This window comes from Salvelinus sp. IW2-2015, unplaced genomic scaffold (assembly GCF_002910315.2).
Source record: "Salvelinus sp. IW2-2015 unplaced genomic scaffold, ASM291031v2 Un_scaffold912, whole genome shotgun sequence".
Lineage (NCBI taxonomy): Eukaryota > Metazoa > Chordata > Actinopteri > Salmoniformes > Salmonidae > Salvelinus > Salvelinus sp. IW2-2015.
This window is the reverse complement of record NW_019942644.1, coordinates 271,732-290,605: the sequence shown is the minus strand read 5'-3', so window position 1 is coordinate 290,605 and position 18,874 is coordinate 271,732. Positions and strand designations below refer to the sequence as shown.

Genomic DNA, 18,874 nt, shown 5'->3' with positions numbered 1-18,874 from the left:
AGGAAACTAGAATTAAAATACAAGCTTTGGGGAAAGAATAAGACTTGATTAACTTGATAAAGAGAGGAAACTAATAGAAACAATGGCCTGCTGAGTCTTTTGACCAAAGGCTCAAGCTAGCTAGTCCCCAGAACGCCTGGGAATATGTCCTCTTATAGCAGCAGATTCAGCCCTCATCATGGGTGTAGTTAGTTTGGAGGATGATGAAAGACAAAGCTGCATCCTGACGTTAATACCAGCCCCGTGGGCACAGATAGGCATAGCCTGTCACAGGGCAACCATAACTCCCTTGAACCATCATCGCAATGACATCGAAGATAATAAACCTCCCCACATTAACAGTGTGTCATAAACGACATAACGCAACAGTGCGAGTGACTAAGTACGCCAGTCACCATGATATCTATCCCCACCACATGCATGTAAGCGACTAATATACTTCTGCAAGTAAGTAACAAATACATCCTCTGGCCATTATCTCTCTGAGCCCAGAACACAGTCTCTTCCTGATCCCTGACCACAGCTGACTCCACAGAATAAGACCACAGAAGAAAACAGAAGTAGGAAGTGAAATTTCACAAGGTCTTTATATTTATGATGAGAGCACCATCCCTTTTAGCTGCTCACAGCCAGAATCCCAGGGACGTTCTCAGGGAGAGAAAACAGGACTTACATAAGAAAAATCAACATGACATTGAAGAGAAGAGGGCTGTTCCAGGACTTTGAGCTGCTAACTGCAGTACATGTTGGAACATCCCTGAGACAGACAGCAGCATGAGAATTCTACATTCCAGAGTCTAAACCTTCTGAGAATGCTCACTGATCTATGATCCCTAGAACCCTTGGAAGTTGTGACTCCTAAATCCCTGCAGAGCTGCCTGTGCTCAGTGTGCTGTAAGTCAAGTCAGTCCACTGTTCTGAAACAGAAACAGCCCGTCATCCAGTTGTTGTTGCGCTGCAGCAGCCCCACTAACTCAATAGGTAGACGACAAAAACTCCTCACATTAACTTAACGGAGGGGTGAAACTTCAAAAKGGATTGAAAAGACAGATACTCATCCCCCCTTTCAACATCTAATCTAGACCAGATGAAGATGAAACTGACTCGAGAGCTACTACAACAGCGCTTACTGGGCCTCGGTCCAGCAGTTTAAAAACAACAAGAGAGTGCTGTTACAGGGCTGAGGCCACTCTCTCTCTGTCCCCTTCCTGTTCCTCTCTGGCTGGCCAGCCAGGATGCAGAGTGGCTGCTTTGTCCCCAACTCAGATCTCACACAGCTCGGTCTCCGACAGCAGGAGTTATGCTAATATGGGTCTATAAAGAGTAAAACGGCCGGTGCATAGTGCTGTGTGCTCTGGCAGAGTGAACAGACCCAGGACCAATGTGTGTGAGGCCCGATGTGAGCAGAGTACAGAGAAGAATCAGGTCCTCCACTCCATCTCTTTTTGGGGGTGTCCTAAATGGCACCCTATATAGTGCACCACTTTTGACCAGGGCCCATAGGGAGGGCTCTGGTCAAAAGTAGTGCACTATATAGGGAATAGGGTGCCATTTGGGAGGTAGACTCTGTCTCTCTCTCTGCCGCTCTGGTCACCACATTGTTTGCCCAATAGAAGACAAAGGCTTCCTTGTGCTGCGGCTCTGTTCACCCAGCTGCACTGGAATGGGCCCTCACTCTCACCATCCCAGCTTCCAGCCCAGGCCCCCAGATCTACATGCTCTTGTTTGGCAGACAGAAGCTAAATCTGCCAAGAGGAAGAGAAGAACAAGAAACCTACCCACAATGCAATGGCTTGGTGGGAACGGAACCCATTGACTGATGGTGTGCCATTGATTATTACACCACCTACAAAGATACCAGACTACCCCTACATGTAACTAGGGCTGGGAATTACCAGGGACCTCACCATACCATATTATCACCATACTTAGGTGCTGATATAATGTGTTGCTTTTCTCCATTCAATATGTATTGCGAGTTGATACTACGATTTTATGGTGATTTGATGTTCCAAACATATTGCTCACTATATGTCTGAGAAATTGACAAAATGAGTTTTGATCAGTCATGGAAATAAGTGCTGAAAACATCTTGGCTCACTATTTAAATAGAAATGAAGAACAAGCTGCAGGGAGAAATATTCTGGCGCAGGTACTGCCAACTAGCTCTAGCTAATGCTACTTAGAATACATTTTTTTTTAAATTACAAATCAATACTTGGAGTCAAAGTATTGATATATCATCCATTGATGTAATACCATCAGTACCACATCCCAACAATTCATTCCAACCATAACCCACCCAAACACTACCACCATCCCCACCGTACCATCACCCCGCTGCTCCGCACTCCAGCTGACACTCTATCCATATTCCTTCATCACAACCCGTTTGTCTGCATGTATGTAGGTTGTACATTGTTGTCTGTCTGGACCATTTTATAGCAGTGAACAGCAATATGAGCAGTGTTTTCACAGCTCGAAGAATGAGGGGAAGGGAAAATAGAGACAGAAAGCTAAAGAAACAGACAGACAGCGAGGAAGAGACACAAAGCGAGGTAAAGCTAAAGAAACAGACAGACAGCTTAGGAAGAGACACAAAGCGAGGTAAAGCTAAAGAAACAGACAGACAGCGAGAGGAAGAGACACAAAGCGAGGTAAAGCTAAAGAAACAGACAGACAGCGAGGAAGAGACACAAAAGCGAGGTAAAGCTAAAGAAACAGACAGACAGCGAGGAAGAGACACAAAGCGAGGTAAAGCTAAAGAAACAGACAGACAGCGAGAGGAAGAGACACAAAGCGAGGTAAAGCTAAAGAAACAGACAGACAGCGAGGAAGAACACAAAGCGAGGTAAAGCTAAAGAAAACAGACAGACAGCGAGGAAGAGACACAAAGCGAGGTAAAGCTAAAGAAACAGACAGACAGCGAGGAAGAGACACAAAGCGAGGTAAAGCTAAAGACACACAAAGCGTATGAGAAAAAAGCAAGTTAAAGCTGGTACTTGTCAGGGCATAGTTGGGGTTCTCCATCTCCATGCGTTGCAGCTGTGCTCCCAGATAGACCTTGATGTCGATGCCCTTAGCTCCGGAGGAGGCGTTGAAGAAGCGCGGGGGGATCTTAGAGGCGATGTCCGGCTCCTCCCGGCCAAACCCCAGGTTATATAGGATCTCTTCTGGATCCTCTTCATAGAGGTCCAACAACTCAGACACACTGGACAGAACACACAAACCATGTATTACAGGACTCCAAGTATGAAAGCATATATAACGGCACTCTACAGCAAATGATGCAGCTAGTGAGGTTAAGTCAAATGAAAAACCTGAGCTTTAACAGAGTACCTCTGGCTAACGTCAGACCCAATATTGTATTAAACTTGATCTATTATGTCTGCTTTTGGGGTTTTCTTGGGACCTGACCTGAAATGTCCCAGTTACAGGGATTGTCATCCCCAAACCACAGCTCTTGGCTCAGGGACTGTCTACTTGTCTGCTCACCTGGACACAGTGGTGCTGCTCTTCCCTGATCCTGTTGAGTTCATACTCCTGCCTTTCTGCCGGAACTGGCTCCTCTTGTCCTTCGCAGGCATTCCATAGCTGAAGAGCAGAGTGGGCATGCAGTGATCAGTACACGAGTCACACCACAGCCACTAAGACTACTGCAGAAGACTGAACTGAGGGGGGTGAGAACTGAGGAGGGGGTGGGTGAGGAGTGGCCAATAGCATAAAGGGGGGTCTCACAGTCTCACTTACCAGGGTGTCTCTGCTTTGGCACTGTTGGGCTGAAGGTGGTTGGCTGCAGGGAGGTTAAAGAGAAAGAGAGGGGAGGGAGAAGGAAAGAGGGGAAAGAGAGAGTGGGGGAAGGAGGGAGAGAGAGGAAGATAGAGTTGAATACAGGAGCTTTGTATGCTGCTGTGTGCCGTGGTCAACTGACTATATACAGTAATTGCTGATTCCGGCATTTCTCTTCAAAGTCCATCTGTCGAAATCTAACGTTATACGCTGTTAAAAAAATTGATATAAAAGCAACAACAAATGTCTACCTTTGTAAAAAAAAAWTTTTTTTTTTTTTTACAAGAAACCACATCTAACATGCCGTCTCTTCCACATATGACAGAAGGGAAAGAGGCCAGAGTCAAAATGAGAATCCCCAGAAAATAACGAAATCCTCAGCTCTGAGACAGCAAGGAACATAATTATGGCTTGAGTACAGTAGAGACAGAGAGAAAGTGCTCCTGAAGTATGGCCTCATCTGTCAGGAGAAATCCTGCTCTCAGTCGGAAGGCCTCTTCCAGGTTGTCTTAGTGACATAAAGAATGCAAACTGAGGACTGTGGGCAATCCCCAGAAGCCTTAGTGTGGAGACCAGAGCTGGGTTCAAACACTATTCTAAATCATTTCAAATACTTTATCTGTGCATGGTTGAGTTTGCTTGGCTTGATGGACCAATAGAATCGTCCCCACAACTGTAAACCCCGCCCATCTGGCACTCCAGGCAGGCTAGAACAAACACAAAGTATTTAAAATATTTCTAATAGTACTTGAGCCCAGGTCTGGTGAAGACAGAGACAGGAGAGTACACGTTGTCTGTCAGTTGCCTGAAACTGAACAAACTCAAATCAGCCTAACTGGTTCTTCAGCCTCAAAGAGCTCGATTATCATCAAAGCATGCTTTTCCATTGAATGACTATTGTTGTGCGTGTTAGCCTGTTAACAGTAAGTTGTTGCTACTCACTGATGGAGTGGATTGGAGCCAGAAGGAAGAAGGGCCCTCATACAGGTGCCTGTTGAGACTTGTAGCATGACATGGGCACAATGGAAGACGGATCTCAAGTATGACTAGGTCCCTTTCTTTTGCTTCACTGTATTTGTATGTCCCAAATGGTACCCTATTCCCTATTTAGAGCACTACTTTTGACCAGAGCCCTATATAGGGAATAGGGTGCCATTTGGGCCACAACCTGAGACTAAGCAGGTCAGAGCAGACCATAACAGGAGCCAACCCCAGCACGACACACTAACTACCCTCCCACCGTCTCTGGTCTGCACAAACACATTAGTAATGTGTGGAGTGCAACCATGCGGGCAAGTACAAAATCTGACTGACCCCATCTCTCAGAGACGAACAACAAACGGAAGCAAATTAGGGAGCATACATCACTACAGCTGTTTCAATGGAAGAATGAGACATTCATCCACAGCTTTGACAGACCTAGGCTTGCTCTACCAACTATGAGCCTCGACGCCATTCAATACAGGTCTGATTGTATGAATCAAATAATCTATTTAGCAAGTATAACTATCCTCTCTTCAAAGGGACGAACACAAAAAAACGTCCTATGAACAACGTGGTGCAAATGACCACACCTGGGCTCAAATACTACTACTGAAATCATTTCAAAATACATTAGCTGGCTTGATTGAGCTCGCCTGGCGCAATGGAACTAATGGAATTGTAGCAAAAGCACAAACTCATTTGGCACTCCAGGCGCCTAAAGCAAACGCTACAATTATGAAAGATATCAAATACAATTTGAACCCAGGTCCGCAAGTGACACAACAGGACATTGCTCTAAACACGGTAAGCCTACAACTATGTGACTTGAGAAGAGGGAAGTGTTGAGGGACAGACCAGATAGTTATCATGGGGGAGTAGAAAATAGCTGTATAGCAGGGCCAGAGGACATAAAAGCTCATGTATGTTCCTATTTAGATCCGAGGAGACAGTTTAAACTGAGATATATCCATTCTTTCATTATTTATCCTCCTCTACTCCTCCACCAACAGGCAGGTCACCCAGAGGGTGAAATGAGAGCTAGATATGCTATCTGATCACACACACACACTGCTCTGCTCTCCTTTCCTTTTGACTGGGAAAGCTAGGTGTGTGTCCTTGAGTCCTCATGTGCACGTCCGCTCATGAAGAGCAGTAACAGCAGGGAGTACTCCCAAGGTCCTATTGCAGCTTTAGTAAAAACTAAAGAGGCAAATCACTTCAACAACAAGAAGCTTCCAGCTCAAAATTGTTAGGACACACAGATTTCTAGGCCGTGTCTCAAAATGGCACCCTATTGCCTATTAAGAGCACTACTTTTGACCAGGATCCAGCCAGAAGTGCACTATAATATATAGGGATCAGGGTGCCATTTGGGATTCAGGTCTCTCTCAAAACAGCTCATAAGCATCGTAAAACTGCCGTAGCAGTAGTGTGATCCTAGGTCATATTGCTCTAGTGACAGAGAGACACAAGCACAGAGAGAGACACAGAGAGAGACACAGAGAGAGACACAGAGAGAGACACAGAGAGAGACACAGAGAGAGACACGTCACCCACCCTCAGCTCCCAGAAACAAGTCGTCTTCAAAGCTGCATCCATTCTTCATCACTCCTGTGAAGTAGTGATAGAAGATCTTTCATTAAGCCCCTCAAACAGCACTTATACCCTACAATAGACTAAATAACCATTCACATAAAAACGTCTGCACGTGCCTGTAAAACACAACGGACATGGTTAACTGAAGGCATTTTAAACAGAGTAGCCTACTACAGACAGACACTTCAAACCACGACAAATATTTACGCTTGGTTAGGAGAAATATTTACCGTGGCTGGTTGGTAAGTGTTACCTACTGTAGATAGCACCAGCTGCACATGTAGGTTCACATTGCCCAGAAGACTTTAAAGCAAATGCAGGGAATCCAAATGTTATTCCTTTCAGTTCAGGACACTCACATCGTGCCTGGCTCTGTTTCTTACTTCGATTTAGAAGGACAATAAGATGACCTGAGCGACAGAGTTTGAGAAAGCTACCAACTGGTAACTGGTGTGTGGGTGGATGTGTAAAGCAGCTGGTTACAGAACACTCCAAAGTTCACTAGGGCTGCAAGGTGTGGTGAGAAAGTGAGTTGCAGAATACTCCACAAACACCCTCTTGACCCACACACACCATCTGCACAGATATACTAACACACATTCTCTTTTTCCATTGGAGAGTTACAGTTGTATAGCATATGACTGGTGTTGTAGGAGAAGAGGGAAATTCACCCTTGGACTGAGTGCTGCTCTGCTCATCCAGAGACGCCCCAAGAGGAGTCCTGTGAAGAGACACACACTGTTAGAGACCAGTGTCTACAACACAGAGACACACACTGTTAGAGACACCAGTGGTCTACAAACAGAGAACACACACTGTTAGAGACACCGTGTCTACAACACAGAGACACACACTGTTAGAGACACCAGTGTCTACAACACAGAGACACACACTGTTAGAAGACCAGTGTCTACAACACAGAGACACACACTGTTAGAGACCAGTGTCTACAACACAGAGAACAACACTGTTAGAACCATGTCTACAACACAGAGACACACACTGTTAGAGACCAGTGTCTACAACACAGAGACACACACTGTTAGAGAACCAGTGTCTACAACAGAGACACACACGTTAGAGACACCAGTGTCTACAACACAGAGACACACACTGTTAGACACCAGTGTCTACAACACAGAGACACACACTGTTAAGACACCAGTGTCTACAACACAGAGACACACACTGTTAGAACACCAGTGTCTACAACACAGAGACACACACTGTTAGAGACACCAGTGTCTACAACACAGAGACACACACTGTTAGAGACACCAGTGTCTACAACACAGAGACACACACTGTTAGAGACACCAGTGTCTACAACACAGAGACACACTGTAGAGACACCAGTGTCTACAACACGAGACACACACTGTTAGAGAACACAGTGTCTACAACAAGAGACACACACTGTTAGAGACACCAGTGTCTACAACACAGAGACACACACTGTTAGACACCAGTGTCTACAACACAGAGACATATACAAACAATACAACTGTTTCTTATTATTATTAGTCAACTAACCATATACGCATGATCAATATACTATACATCCACAGATACAGTAGTCCTACATCCACAGATACAGTAGTACTAGACAGTGACTGTCATGTTCCCAGTCACAGAACAGTAACAGAGCCTCCAGTCTCCACTGTTAGTGTACAGGAAGGCCTGGATGAAACTAAGTCAAGTCTGGCTGAGCATTGTGAGAAAAAACAGCAAGTCAAACACAAGGCTCTAGTCTAAGGGCTAAAAATAGCAACGTGGCACAACATCCCTAACACCGCGCTGTGACGCTCCTAGCTCACCTCTTGGTCAAYAGATCAAACAACTTCATATGGTCACTGTCCCAGACCTAATCAGGTCTATAGGCTTTCTGATGTCCTACTGTACTCTGATGCAACTATACTTCAATACTGACTGAGTCAGACCAAGTCAAGTTGATATGCTTTCTGCTCATGTAACATCTAGGACAATACCAGCGTCGCAATATTTTTCCCATGGCTAAAATGAAAACACGAAGCAGAGCTAACTATTTGATCCTTTAAAAACCTGCTGTATGTAAAATATTGTGTTCTATATCTATAAATAAATGTGACTCGGTGACAACATGTTGTTTCTAACATTAGGTCTGTTTTCTTAAAGAAATGTTTTGTTTAATTGCCACGATACTAATGAGTATCACAATGCTGGCATCGCCCCGGCACTAGTAACATCTATGTTAACAGCATGAAACAGCTGTCTGTAGGCCTATACCAGCGCCAGTCATATGACATGAACATTTCATAAAGAGACATTGACATTGTGTAAACGCTCATGATCAACATCATGTGACTTTCTGTTTGCTCTTTCTCTTCATCACTCCGTCTTGCTCACATCGGTTTTTGGGGGGATTTTTTACCATCTAGAATTTGACTCAAACAGATTCTAAGATCCATGGTAATGTTTGTTGAATCAACTTGAGGCAGTACAGCAAGACCAGACCAGTTGCTGATAACATAGGCCCTGGGCTAACGGAAAAACTTCCCAAAGGCATAGATAGCAGCATAAAGCGCACGGCCTTCACAAAGCAAATATAACGTCTGACAAGGAGAGAGCTGGACCACAACAGCTTCCAGATACAAGGAAACACAATACATGGTTGCTATGCTGCTCTTTCTCTGTCATTATTAAGGGCTTTACCAGGGCCCTGTCTTCTGTGTTCATTAGACATCAAACTGAAGAAAACCAATTGAAACAAAGAGGGGCTACCCTGACTGGTCCAATAAGAAACACACATTTTCGCTTTCTGTTGAACAACGTTTTACAACGTTGTCCAATGTGTGCCCTAATGTCAATTTACATGTCAATGTAGAGGTTTCATTATAACACAACATCACTATACCTGCAGTCCTTGAGCCAGCTTGCAATCTTGTTAGGGAAGCGCCCTGAGAGAAGAAAACATGTACAATTCCTATATAACATCATACTGCCTGGAACTATTCTACAATGTCCATAACCATAACAACTGGATTCAAACATCTAAATAAACAGTTTGCTGTTGGAGGATTTCATTCCTTTTTGAGCTAGTTACTAATAGAGCAATACAACCTTAAAGTAGGGTTTAATGTTTAATCATGACTTCCATGCAGCTATATATCAAGCCGTCAAAAACCCAAACCAGAATTAGTCTGCTGCTCCCTCTGTAGCTCTTCCCAACGTACCTGGCTCCTCGGCCGGGGCCGTCGTCTCCATAGTGGGCTCCGGGGACACCGTCTCCTCGCTGCAACCCTCCTGATCCTGGGTGTCCTGACTCTCAGAGGGGCCCTGCCAKGAGTCTCTGCTCTGGGCCCAGGCCCTCCTCTTCATGGTTGCTGCCTTCCATGGGTGATCTCTGCTGGGGCTCGCAGAAGTCTCACACTGCTCCATGGTCCTCTCCTGGATCCACGCGTCCTCTTCTCCACAGGCTGGGTTGCTACAGTGAGGGGCAAGTCACCTGCATTAGAGAGGAGGGAGGCGGGTGTCATGAGACTAAATGGAAGCCAAGCCTCCTCTTTAGTAATTTATGACTAGTTTATTACAGAGTTTAGTACGGCTCTCTAAATATGCTAGGTTACATTACACCACACTGGGAGGGGACACACACACACACACACACGGGCACAGTCATGCCAAGAACACACCATTTCATTCTAGAAGGAAAGCTCTGCAAACCTGGCAAGGCCTGTAATAGACCATCAAACTGCATGATAACCATGTATGCTAACAGAAAAGCCACAGCATGGAATGACAGTAACATTGAGCTGGAAACAAGCAAATGTCCAATAATCTAATAACAAAATTGACTTAGTAAAATAAGTTATTATATAAACAATGAAAAACACGACTACACAATGTTTCTTTCTATAACTTCGATGGCTAAATGAATTAAGAGCAGAACACCAAATTTATAAATGTGATAACCTCTGCAAGAAGCAAGACAACAAAACAATCCGCATGAAACGAGGCACTAATAATACCTGGTGGGGATTCCTCCTCCCTCCAGAACTAGTATCCTAAGAATCCTAAGAATACTTCCAAAGCAGTCTGAAATGTCACTTAAAAGTAGTGCCTTCCCAGCCAGGCAGAGATATGGGACAGAGGGCAGGCAGTAAGAATGGATGAGTACAGAGGAGCTAATGAGAGCTAGAAGTCCAACTGACAACAACTGGAGCAGGAAATGTCTGTTTAGTTAAAAGATTACGAGTTGTTTCCTGTTGTGGATCAGCTCTTTTCTGAAGGGAGGGATAAATGGATAGACCGATGGAGTTCTCACTGGAGTGTAGAAGCCAAACCCCGATGGACAAATGAAGGAGGCTATTATTAGGTTACTTCTATTTCCAGAGTAATCATCTGAAATAAGGAATGTGACTAAACCAACACAGACGATCACTCTGCTTTCCAAACAAACCAATGGCAGTGATGGCTAGCTATAGATGTGTGGGAATCTAAAAAGGGGTCAGTACAAAAACACAACAAATAGGCTTGCCTCTTTCAATGAAGTACAGTGAGACATCTTGATGACAGGTGTCGATCAACTTAAAACATGGGGTTTTCTGATGTCAAATACAGTATCTGAGAATGTGTCAACACAATCCAGTCCCGTCCTTCTCCTCTCTTGCACAACATTTTTTATTTCAAATCAAATATTATTGGTCACATACACATGGTTAGCAGATTTGAATGCGAGTGTAGCGAAATGCTTGTGCTTCTAAGTTCCGACCGTGCAGCAATATCTAACATGTAATCTAACAATTTCACAACTACCTTATACACACAAGTGTAAAGGAATGAATAAGAATATGTACATATAAATACAGTTGAAATCGGAAGTTTACAAACACAAACAATTTCTTGTTAAAACAAACTATAGGTTTTGGCTATAGTTTCACTTATAATTCACTGTATCACAATTCCAGTGGGTCAGAAGTTTACATACACTAAGTTGACTGTGCCTTTAACTTCTCTAGGGTAGGGAGCAGCATTCGGAATTTTGGATGAAAAGCATGCCCAAATTAAACTGCCAGCTACTCATCCCCAGAAGATATGCATATTATTAGTAGATTTGGATAGAAAACACTGAGGTTTTTAAAACTGTTTGAATCATGTCTGAGTATAACAGAACGTATGTAGCAGGCGAAACCCAGAGGACAAACCATTCAGAATTTTTTTATTTTTTTGAGGTCACCCTATTTTCAATTAGTTTTCATTGGGAATCCAGATTTCTAAGGGACTTGCTTGCAGTTCCTACCGCTTCCACTGGATGTCACCAGTCTTTAGAAATTGGTTGAGGTTATTCCTGTGTGTAATGAAGAAGTACGGCCATCTTGAAAAAGTGTCACTTCATGTGTACTGTTTGATAGAGGCGCAAGACCAGAAAGCATGCTAGAGTTTGTTTTCTTCCTGTATTGAATACAGATCATCCCTTCTATTTTATCGATTATTTACTTTAAAAAATACCTAAAGTTGTATTACAAAAGTAGTTTGAAATGTTTTGGCAAAGTTTACAGGTAACTTTTGAGATATTTTGTCTTCACGTTGCGCAAGTTGGAACCGGTGTTTTTCTGGATCAAACGCGCCAAATAAATTGATATTTTGGATATATATCGACGGAGATAATYGAACAAAAAGGAACATTTGTGATGTTTCTGGGACATATTGGAGTTCCAACAGAAGCTCGTCAAAGGTAAGGCATGAATTATATTTTTATTTCTGCGTTGTATCGCGCCTGCAGGGTTGAAATGTTCTCTCTTTTGTTTACTATGGTGCTATGCTCAGATAACAGCTTTCGCCGTAAAGCCTATTTGAATTYTGACATGTTGGCTAGATTCACAACACGTGTAGCTTTAATTTGGTGTCTTTCATGTTATGATTTAAGTAAAGTTACATTTTTATAGTAATTAATTTGAATTTGGCGCTCTGCATTTTCTCTGGCTTTTGGCCAAGTGAGACAGTAGCGTCCCGCCTAAACTCAGATTTTTGGATATAAATATGAACTTTACCGAACAAAACATACATGTATTGTGTAACATGAAGTCCTAKGAGTGTCATCTGATGAAGATCATCAAAGGTTAGTGATTCATTTTAACTATATTTCTGCTTTTTGTTACTTCTCTTTGGCTAGAAAAATGGCTGTGTATTTCTGTGGCTATGTACTGACCTAACATAATGGCAAGGTGTGCTTTCGCCGTAAATCCGTTTTGAAATCAGACACTTTGGTTGGATTAACGAGAGGTTTATCTTTAAAATGGTGTATAATGCTTGCATGTTTGAGGAATTTTAATTATGAGATTTGTTGTTTTGAATTTGGCGCCCTGCAATTTCACTGGCTGTTGGTTAGGTGGGACGCTACCGTCCCACATACCCTAGAGAAGTTAAACAGCTCGGGAAATTCCAGAAAATGATGTCATGGMTTTAGAAGCTTCTGATAGGCTAATTGACATCATTTGAGTCAATTGAAAGTGTACCTGTGGATGTATTTCAAGGACTACCTTCAAGCGCAGTACCTCTTTGCTTGACATCATGGGAAAATCAAAAGAAATCAGCCAAGAACTCAGAGAACTCAAAGAAATTGTAGACCTGCACAAGTCTGGTTCATCCTTGGAAGCAATATATATAGAAAATGTGTGGGCAGAACTGAAAAGGCGTGTGCGAGCAAGGAGGCCTTATAAACCTGACTCAGTTACTCCAGCTCTGTCAGGAGGAATGGGCCAAAATTCACCCAACTTATTGTGGGAAGCTTGTGGAAGGCTCCCTGAAACGTTTGACCCAAGTTAAACAATATAAAGGCAATGCAACCAAATACCTATTGAGAGTATGTAAACTTCTGACCCACTGGGAATGTGATGAAAGATATAAAAGCTTAAATAAATCACTGTCTACTATAATTCTGACAATTCATTCTTAAAATAAAGTGGTGATGCTAACTGACCTAAGACAGGGAATTTTTACTAAGATTAAATGTCAGGAATTGTGAAAAACTAAGTTTAAATGTAKTTGGTTAAGGTGTATGTAAACTTCCGACTTCAACTGTACATATGAGATGAGTAATGTAGGGTATGTAAACATTATATAAAGTGGCATTTTTTWWAAATTGACTAGTGATACATTTATTACATTCAATTTTTTAATATTAAAGTGGCTAGAGATTTGAGTCAGTATGTTGGCAGCAGCCACTCAATGTTAGTGATGGCTGTTTAACAGTCTGATGGCCTTGAGATAGAAGCTGTTTTTCAGTCTCTCGGTCCCAGCTTTGATGCACCTGTACTGACCTCGCCTTCTGGATGATAGCGGGGTGAACAGGCAGTGGCTCGGGTGGTTGTTGTCCTTGATGATCTTTTGGGCCTTCCTGTGACATTGGGTGCTGTAGGTGTCCTGGAGGGCAGGTAGTTTGCCCCCGGTGATGCGTTGTGCAGACCTCACTACCCTCTGGAGAGCCTTACGGTTGTGGGCGGAGCAGTTGCCGTACCAGGCAGTGATACACCGACAGGATGTTCTCGGTTGTGCATCTGAAAATGTTTGAGTGTTTTCAGTGACAAGTCAAATTTCTTCAGCCTCCAGAGGTTGAAGAGGCGCTGTTGCGCCTTCTTCACCACACTGTCTGTGTGGGTGGACCATTTCAGTTTGTTCGTGATGTGTACGCCGAGGAACTTCAAACAAACGTTTCACCTTCTTCACTGCTGTCCCGTTGATGTGGATAGGGGGGTGCTCCCTCTGCTGTTTCCTGAAGTCCACAATCATCTCCTTTGTTTTGTTGACATTGCGTGTGAGGTTATTTTCCTGACACCACACTCCGAGGGCCCTCACCTCCTCCCTGTAGGCCGTCTCGTTGTTGTTGATAATCAAGCCTACCACTGTAGTGTCGTCTGAAAACTTGATGATTGAGTTGGAGGCGTGCATGGCCACGCAGTCATGGGTGAACAGGGAGTACAGGAGAGGGGTGAGAACGCACCCTCTAGCACAATATTTTTTATTTCAACTAAATTTAACTAGGCAAGTCAGTTAAGAACCAATTCTTATTTACAATGACGGCCTACCAAAAGCCAAAAGGCCTCCTGCGGGGACGGGGGCTGGGATTTAAAAAATATATAAATATAGGGCAAAACACACATCAAGACGAGACGTAAGACAACATAGCAAGGTAGCAACACATCACAACAGAGCATGATAGCAACACAACATGGTAGCAGCACAAAACATGGTACAAACATTATTGGGCACAGACAACAGCACAAAGAGCAAGAAGGTGGAGACAGCAATACATCACRCAAAGCAGCCAAAACTGTCAGTAAGTGTCCATGATTGAGTCTTTGAATGAAGAGATTAAGATAAAAGTGTCCAGTTTGAGTGTTTGTTGCAGCTCTTTCCAATCGCTAGCTGCAGCGAACTGAAAAGACAAGTGACCAGGGAGGTGTGTGCTTTGGGGACCTTTAACATAATGTGACTGGCAGAACGGGTGTTGTATGTGGAGGATGAGGGTTGCAGTAGGTATCTCAGATAGGGGGGAGTAAGGCCTAAGAGGGCTTTATAAATAAGCATCAACCAGTGAGTCTTGCGACAGGTATACAGAGATGACCAGTTTACAGAGGAGTATAGAGTGCAGTGATGTGTCCAAAAAGGAGCATTGGTGGTAAATCTGATGGCCGAATGGTAAGAACATCTAGCCGCTGAGAGCACCCTTACCTGCCGATCTATAAATTATTCCTCAGTAATCTAGCATGGGTAGGATGGTCATCTGAATCAGGGTTAGTTTGGCAGCTGGGGTGAAAGAGGAGTGATTACAATAGAGGAAACCAAGTCTAGATTTAACCTTAGCTTTGATATGTGCTGAGAGCAGGATAGTGTACCGTCTAGCCGTACTCCCAAGTACTTGTATACTTGTATGAGGTGACTACCTCAAGCTTTAAACCCTCAGGAGGTAGTAATCACACCTGTGGAGAGAGGGGCATTCTTCTTACCAAACCACATGACCTTTGTTTTGAAGGTGTTCAGAACAAGGGTAGAGAAAGCTTGTTGTACAATAAGAAAGCTTTGTTGTAGACCATTTAACATACAATCCAGGGAGGGGCCAGCTGAGTATAAGACTGTATTATCTGCATATAAATGGATGAGAGCCTCCTACTGCCTGAGCTATGTTGTTGATGTAGATTGAGAAGAGCGTGGGGCCTATGATTGAGCCTTGGGGTACTCACTTGGTGACAGGCAGCGGCTGAGACAGATTTTCTGACTTTATACACCCCTCAGAGACACCAATACTCCTTAGCCGACCCACAAGAATGGAATGGTCTACCGTATCAAAAGCTTTGGCCAAGTCAATAAAAAAAGCAGCACAACATTGTTTAGAATCAAGGGCAATGGTGACATTAAGGACCTTAAACGTTGCAGTGACACATCCATAACCTGAGCAGAAACCAGATTGCATACCAGAAAGAATACTATAGACATCAAGAAAGTCAGTCAGTTGATTACTGGTGTCATGACGTCGCCTGCTTGGGTATTGCAAACCTCACCACCCCCTCTCCCTGCCTTTCCCTGCCTCTTCAACCCATGCTGTGGTCACAGAGAGGTCGTAAATTCCTGAGAATCTCCTCATGGCCAAACAGTTATTAAGAGAGAGGGTAAACTTTCAGGACAAAGGAATTCTCTTCCACCTCACAGAACTTGAGGTACGAACATATTTCATATTCCTGCAAAAGTATAAAAGATCGGGGGAGTCCAGCTATTAACACGCCCATTGGCGACCACGTGGGAAACTCAGGAGAACTGTGGGACTACTTACCATACCGCTGTTATATAATGACCTCAGATATGAGGTTACGTCTGTTTGTTGTATAAAATGAATGAGTGAGTATGATACTGTTTGTATAATTGTGTAATATGATTTTGAACTGTTTTAATTAAGAAAAATACAAGTCCCTTTGTATTTGAACTAAATCCAAGGACCGCCTTGAGCCAGTTGGGTCAGAGACCATGGACAGCCCCTCTCTGCTATCTGAATAAAAGCCAACTCTAAGAAATTACCATTAAACCATGTTTTTCTCCATTAGGAGGAGAACGAAGGTTGAGTTCCATTGCTGAATCTTTAACCATACCACGTGGTTAAACTCTTAAGACGAATAAAACAAGTCGTTGATATTGACTACTAGTTCTGCAAGCTAGGAATTCGGTATCATTGAACGCGAAGACAGACAACCGCCGAAACATCCATTCTATAACGAATGTCACTCTGAACTCTCCACAATAACTACGACAGAAGGAACTCCAACAAAAACGAACTTCTCTCAAACGATCAAGACGACACACAATGAGCGTAAATATATATATATTGATTGCAATTGTTCCCGAATGAGTGAGCGTTCATGTGTAAGGATTAGCATGTCAATTATTATAAAGAGTATACTCTGTAGTGACTTCTGAATCGACCCCCCATCCATCCCTTTTGTCTAACAAGCCGCTATGCCGGTTCAGCCCACTAGGGCATATTTCTCCTATCATTTCATGTAACTATTTTAAGTTTGTTTGTTTATGCATTTCTGTGAATTAGTTAGTAATAAATAAATGATTTAAGACAATTGATGTATGGATGACTCATAGTGAAGACTGGGTTCGTGCAGATAATCAACAATTTACGACATTTGGAATGAGACTAACGTGAGGTACAGTAAATAAATCATTAGARGACTATTGATCAGATATGAAAATATCTGAAAGGTTATATTGGGAAATTATAACTTTGTAATCTAATAACTTTCCCTGGTGCCCTCGAATTCATAGTTAATTAGTTACGTTATTACTCAAGTGATCGCGTAATCCCTAATTACAGGAATCTTTGATAAAAACTATAAGTCTTCAATTTAACGATAGCAAAGACACGACACTGGCAAGTTTTTCCAACACGTTTGATAAACAGGGCAAAATAGAACAGCTAGGATCAGCTTGATCTCCCCTTTAACTTCTTATGGCTGCAATCCCGGTAACGGGGTCGATATGACAACAGCCAGTGAAAGTTCAAACAACAGAAATCTCATAATTAAAATTCCTCAAACATACATGTGTTTTATACCATTTTAAAGGTAATCTTGTTGTTAATCCCACCAAAGTGTCCTATTTCAAATAGGCTTTTCAGCAAAAGCACCACAAACGATTATGTTAGGTCGCCACCAACTCAAAGAAAGATTCTGCCATTTTTCCAGCCAAACATTTACATTACATTTAAGTCATTTAGCAGACGCTCTTATCTAGAGCGACTTACAAATCAAAGAGAGGAGTCACAAATAGCACAAAGAGATAAATTCATCACTAACCTTTGATGATCTTCATCAGATGACACTCATAGGACTTCATATTACACAATAGATATATGTCTTGTTCGATTAAGTTCATATTGATATCCAGAAAACCTCTGTTTACATTAGCGCCATGTTCAGAAATGCCTCCAAAATATCTGGAGAGCCACGTCAAATAACAGAAATACTCATCATAAACTTTGATGAAAGATACATGTTTTACATAGAATTAAAGATACACTTGTTCTTAATGCAACCGCTGTGTCAGATTTCAAAAATCTTTGCGGCAAAACACAATATTCAATCATCTGAAAACAGCGTTCAGCCACAAAAGCAAGCCATACAGTTACCCGCCCAAATTGTRCAGTCAACAAAACTCATAAAAAGCATTATAAATCTTCATTTACCTTTGCTGATCTTCGTCGAAATGCACTCTCAGGACTCCCACAAGAAWTGTTTGTTTTTTTCGGTAATGTCCATCATTTATGTCCAAATTAGAGGTCGACCGATTATGATTTTTCAACGCCGATACCGATACCGATTATTGGAGGACAAAAAAAGCCGATACCGATTAATCGGCCGATTTATATTWAAAAAAAAATCTATATATATCACACAACAATACTGCAACAATACTGAATGAACAATGAACACTTTTATTTTAACTTAATATGATACATAAATACACACACACACACAGCTCTGAAGTGACAATGATACTGAAGAGTCTGCTTAGGAGACAATACTCTCAACTGTTTGAATAAAAATTTAGTTTAAGTTACCTGTGATGAATGTTGAAAACAAAAACTGTAATTTCTATATGCAGGAAATCCTATTTTAATAATGGGCATGGTAAGAATTGACGACCAAATTGCGAGTCATAATTCCCATGACACCTTCTAGCAAAATCTGAAAAGCGGTTSCTTCATTTATTCCATAGGATATTTTTTAGATTCACTTAAAATAAGGTCTGTGTTTCGTGTAGGCTTACACCACCGTGTCAATTTTATAACTGTGTAGATATCCATAGGACAAGGTAACTCTGATCAATATTGGCTAAATGTAAGCGAAGATCTTTTTTTTTTAAGAACACATTCTTATTTCAATGACGGCCTAGGAACAGATTTTTAACCTTGTCGGCTCGGGGATCCAATCTTGGTAACGTTTGTCAATATATTTTCATAATCCACTCT

The 18,874-nt window shown here is 42.4% G+C and overlaps 1 protein-coding gene across 1 annotated transcript in view; it reads right to left on the bottom strand.

The window, feature by feature from the left end:
* Window positions 1–18,874, bottom strand: part of itprid2 (ITPR interacting domain containing 2) — a 56,997-nt gene that overhangs the window by 13,708 nt on the left and 24,415 nt on the right. Inside the window, exons 2-8 of the mRNA XM_024136419.2 lie at window positions 9,582–9,832; window positions 9,263–9,305; window positions 7,041–7,090; window positions 6,331–6,384; window positions 3,751–3,793; window positions 3,496–3,594; window positions 3,001–3,211 (exon numbers count right to left, since the gene is read on the bottom strand). Coding sequence (XP_023992187.1) covers window positions 3,001–3,211; window positions 3,496–3,594; window positions 3,751–3,793; window positions 6,331–6,384; window positions 7,041–7,090; window positions 9,263–9,305; window positions 9,582–9,832 — 751 coding nt within the window. The remainder of the gene's footprint in view (window positions 1–3,000; window positions 3,212–3,495; window positions 3,595–3,750; window positions 3,794–6,330; window positions 6,385–7,040; window positions 7,091–9,262; window positions 9,306–9,581; window positions 9,833–18,874) is intronic.